The sequence below is a fragment of the Aptenodytes patagonicus genome, chromosome 3 (genome assembly GCF_965638725.1).
Source record: "Aptenodytes patagonicus chromosome 3, bAptPat1.pri.cur, whole genome shotgun sequence".
In the NCBI taxonomy this organism is placed as follows: domain Eukaryota; kingdom Metazoa; phylum Chordata; class Aves; order Sphenisciformes; family Spheniscidae; genus Aptenodytes; species Aptenodytes patagonicus.
Window position 1 is genome coordinate 52,558,541 of NC_134951.1, and position 5,187 is coordinate 52,563,727.

A 5,187-nucleotide genomic window follows, 5' to 3' on the forward strand; every position below is an offset into this window, starting at 1 on the left:
CGCTTTTATCACATCAATTTGATTCACGTAGATACTGTTTCTGAACTTTGTTTCCATAGTTTCATAGAAGGTCTGAAAAAGCAACAAATGGAGTGATTAGCAGAATTAGCATAATCAGATATTCTTACATAACTCTGCATTTTCGAGGGGGGGAGTAATCATTTTCTATAGGTGTTAATTTTTTTAGCTGTTTTAAAATAAATTTTTCATTGATGCTGTGACGTTAATTATAGCAATTACAAAAAACAAAACAAAAAAAAAGCAGACTCAACAGTCAGCACTTCAGAACTAAAAAGGACAGGACTATCAGAACTGTGAGAAAAGAGTTATCTAATGTCTGACCATAATACAACACTGGCACAAATAGTCACAAATTTTCTTTACTGCCGTAAAAAGCTAGTGATGATAAGTTTATAATTAATCAAAAAGACTCCAGTTCAAGGGAGAGTCTTTAGTCACAATGACTCTGCATACCTTTTTCTAAAGTCAGTTCCGAGTTGCACCAAACAAGCAGAAATACTATTATGCTGCCTTGTCTTCAGTTAATCATGTTAAAAGCAATTACGTATTCTGCATTTATAATTGAGGAACTTCATAGTGGATAGGTCTGGTGATGAAAGTATAGATGCACTCTTAGTTTACAACAAAGTAAATCTGTACGGTAAATATGAAAGAGCAGGTACGTTTAGCTTTTATTTGAGAAAGCCTAGTAGGAACATCACCTGTTTCTGCCAAATCTGCTGATCCATTCTTGACCACAAATTGAGCATTAATGAATTCTTCAGCAAATGAATGCAGTTGTTCAACTGTGCAGTTACCAATGCCACCTTGTGGATATATTGGCATAGCGCAAAGATTGTCCAGAGCGCTGCTCTATCAAAGGAAATAGTCTCTTGTTCCACTGAAGAAAATCCCATCTTTTCCCAGTATAACATATTTACATTCTATCAGACACCACTTACAAAATATTTTTTGCGCTCGCAGTGATAACTGAGCTATGTAGCTAATGCTATTTTTTTGTAGCTGCTGGTTAGGTTTTTTTCCTGTGGGAGTATTTTATCTGGTGTTCCCTTCTTTTTCCCCTCTTTCTAAAGAACTTTGCGAGTATTTCTGCTGTGTGTCTCTACTGCTTTTTAGTAATTGCCTGGTGATGGCAAGGAGAGAAATCATGTTGGTGTTAACCTTCTCAGAGACCTTTCTCATTTGGGACAGTGGCACCAGAAAGCTTCCCCCAAATTCCTGAAGCAGAGAACAGCTAAGGTGCTTGAGATGGCATTTCTTTAGTACAAAAGAATTGCTCTTAAATGTGCCTGCCCATGCAGGACTCCAGGTGCCTAGAATTTCTGAGATCTGCTAGAATCCATATTTGTTACACTCATCATAAGCTTTCAGCTGCCAGGCTTGTCTTTTGCTCATTCAAGGAGAGTGAGGCTATAGGGGTGCAGAATGAAAGACGGTGTCCGTAGGAGTGTCCTGGTGCTCTGATGGCTGCTTCCAGTGGGAATACTACCTGCTGTTGCAGGTGTGTTGTACTACACGAGATGCACGTGTTCTACACTTCTGCAGTATGTACTAGATCTGAGAAAAAAATGTCAGTTCTGACTTTCCGCTCTAGTCGAATGTTTTCTTTGCTTCCGAGTTTCTTAAGTCAGAATACTAACGGTGCTCTTCTGTGGGAACATGTTTGGCATTGCATCACCTGAGTAAATTAAGCCCCTCTAAGAAAGGGTTATATTTTGCATTCAGGTGTGTTCAGCTGCCAGTGGAGACAGCTGAACGTTGGGGGATATTCTGTGTATGGCGACTTGTGATGCAGCTGGTCAAAATCCAGGATTATAATGGCAAAGAGTAAATGAGTACCAGACCTTGTCCCTGGCGTGGTTATACCCGTATTGTCTGTTAGCAGCAGGACTGATTTCATCATGTAAACATCATCTTTAGGGCAAAGTGACAACTGACAACTGTTGAGGGGAAACTCAACAGCCAAGTTTGACTTTTGGGAAGTGACAGTCTTAAAGGAGCTACACCTGACTGTATTGCAGTGTTTCCTTCCTTTCCCATCCAGGCTGAAAAAGCTGAGGTACTGAACTACTGAAGGGGGCGGAGAGGAGCAGGCAGGCTCCCTTGTTTCAAAATTAATTCCAAAAGCAGGCAGTGATGAAAATGAGTTTATCTTTTCAGTGCCCTGGGGAGAAGAGAAACTGTCTAAACCAGCGCTCTAATTACAGTTGCCCTGAAACCTAGAGTACATGTCTCTTATTTCAAAGATAATCTACACTCTCTTAAATTTTTCGTTACAGGGGGCGCACAATATGATCGCGACCATGTTGTTGTCAACACAGTCAATGAAGAAAAGTTAACGCAGTGTTGGGAACCGCTAGTTGTATAAACCCAAACAAGCAAAGATGACGTTTGAATTAGCCACTGTTGCAGACATTAGAATTGGCACTGCCATCTCTGAAGGATACAGGATCAACAATAAGAGTTTTGTCTTTTCTTTGCAATTTTAAAAAGAACAAGCAACAGAATGATTTCACCTCTCTAAGATTATTATCCCTATGAAAGCTTGAGTATCTCTCAACCTTTTTTTTTTTGTGATGATTATCACAACTCAATGTGAGATAGAGAGTGGTAGTGTGCCTCGGGCTAGAGTGAAAGACTAAAGGTGGGAGAGACCCCATGGAGTTACAGTTGTGTCAGTGAGTAATTAATCCAGAATAGTCAATAAGCATAATTTAAAATTATTTTTAAAAGGTTTATTTTTTAACCGAGAGAAGGGCTAAAAAATAATTAAAGCTTATTTTATAAAGGACAGGAGTGCAGTGTGTACATGGGTATAGCAGCTTGGACCTATGGGCTGAGTATAGAGAAATATTCACTACTGGAAATTAATATATTTGTTTCACTGGAACAAACTTACGTTTACTGGAAGTTTAAAGACTGCTAGCACACAGCACACCCAAAGAATTTTAACACGTGGCTTCAAATATAGTTAGTATGCTAATACAGTAAGTCCTAAATTGAGAAAATCTAGAATTTTTTCTTATGTAGAGACGATGTAAATTAGTAGATGTTTGTTAGAAAAAGAGAGGGCTGGCAAAAGGATGCATCAGAATGTGAAGAACTTGCCCGTTTTCTAGGCTGCCTAACTTTTTGAGTTATGGGTATTTTACTTCTTTGCCAAGTCAAATTTTTACCTTTTAAAACAGTTCCAGTAAGTATAGTCTTCCTGAACTCCAAAATCATAGAGAAAACTAGAATTCTTAGGGAAAGTATCACTAAAGATGACTGCAACTAAGCAGTGTGGTTACTAAGTTTTTCAGCCGCTGCCTGTTGGGCTTACTATGGAGAACGCCAGACTCCCAAGTATTTCTGATGTTGGAGAGCAACGTCCGTGGTGGGCTGCTGGCTCCCGGCTGCCGCTGGGCAGAACTGTCAGGCTGCCCTAGCGAAGGGCATAGCCAAGCCTGGATGTGTGCCCAGTCACAAGGGCTGTGGCTGTTCAAAGTGAGCGTTGCTGGTTTAGTAAAGAGCTTGTGACAAGTAAGACATACTAATGACTGCAGGAGGTTCTTCTGTTGCCCTGCTCTTAACCTGGTTTTGTTAGTTTTCCTTAATAATGTTGGCAAAAAGGTAAAATACAAACAAAAAGTCTTGTGCTATGCTGCTGTGTTTTGTTCTGGCTTAGACCAGTGTTATTACAAGCTGCTCCTAGGAGCATCCAGGCCTTTGTCTTGCATAGTAAGTCTGTTTAACGTTTTCATTACTATTGTATTGCCTCAAAGGATACTGGTGCTTTTATTGTTACCACCCTAGAGGAAGTGCCTTACTAATTTTCCTCCTTTTGTACAGACGTACTGAAGTTTTGTTGCTCTGAAATGTGCTGCTTTTAGTTCTTCATAGAAAATGTGTTGTTACTGGTTCCAAACAGTGGTACTTTGTCATATTGATGTGCTCTTGCTATATATAATATAGCATTTTACAAATAAATTTAAGTTAGGTAACTTTTTATTGAAATTATTTTTAAAAGTAGAAAGCTGACATTTTACGGTTAGTTTTGCTTCTGTCTTGTGTCCTTCCTCTGTCCATAATTCCTCTGCAACAGCTAGCTAGTGAGGAGTGAATACATGGTGTGGAATAGCTGCAGGCTGTGAGCAACAGATGCTTCTGTACAAGCACGTGTTCAGTGCATTTGTACACGGGGCAACAGTTCACATGGCTGCTGCTTCTGTCCCCTGGTGGAAGCACTGCATGACATGGTTTTTCCATCACTGTAGCTGCACCACAGTAAATGTGCAGTTCTCAATTAAAAGCTTACCGCTTTCCTTTGATCTGCCTGCATAATTGCAGGGGAAGTCACTCCGTAGCTCGTCTCTGGCAAAATGGTAAGTTTAAAAACAGACCAACAGACACATACCCCTCAAGCATTTCATCGCCACCAGCAGTGACAGGGGCCACGGAAGGAACGGGGTCTCCTGATTACTGACAAAATCATGTCTAGCCTACCTGCGCAAACACTGTAGTCAGCTGAATCTGCCAGGAGTTAGGCAATTAGAATAATTATCAGTTACAGATTGATTTTTGTTCCTTGCTTCTACTCAGATTAGTTATGCCATGAGAGATTTGCCATATCAAGATTAAAGTACCAGTCTCGAGACAGCAACGTGACCACTTAATACAGGAAAAGTTTACAGGTTCTGAGAATGAACTAGATAGAACTAGACTGAGTAATAATATATATTAATAAAGGTGAACAGAACTAGGAAGGGCCAAGGCAAAAAGGACGGCACAAGTTTCATACGGACAATTAGATAAAAGCGTGCCTCACCATTTCAGGACTTACCTAAAACATCTGGGAAGTAAAAGCTCCACGATCTACAAACTGAAAATGCTGCTGGCTGTCCCTCTTATCCCAAGAGTGAGGGGTGTTCTGCAAAAGTCACAACTACAATCTTAACATGGTTTTCATGTAGAAATACCTAAGGCACATTAGTATTTCTTGTCTGCGTATTAACAGTTATTAAGAGGCAGAGTATGAAGGAATCAAAGAGGCTTTTCTAAAACAGGACTTTCTTTTTTTTGTTTTAAATTACGCACCATGTGTGAGCTTTTAAAGAAGAAACAGTTGCTACGTACCAGTTCATGTTCAAGTGTAATTTACTAGTAAAGGACTGGCTGGAGGCAGAA

At 39.9% G+C, this 5,187-nt stretch overlaps 1 protein-coding gene across 3 annotated transcripts in view; it reads left to right on the forward strand.

Moving 5' to 3' along the window:
• CRYBG1 (crystallin beta-gamma domain containing 1) overlaps positions 1 to 4,004 on the forward strand; it is a 103,579-nt gene extending 99,575 nt beyond the window's left edge. For all 3 annotated transcript variants that reach the window (XM_076333326.1, XM_076333327.1, XM_076333328.1), the window contains one exon: positions 2,301 to 4,004. In XM_076333326.1, coding sequence (XP_076189441.1) covers positions 2,301 to 2,389 — 89 coding nt within the window. In that variant the 3' untranslated portion in view covers positions 2,390 to 4,004. The remainder of the gene's footprint in view (positions 1 to 2,300) is intronic.
• Positions 4,005 to 5,187: the final 1,183 nt, after the last annotated feature.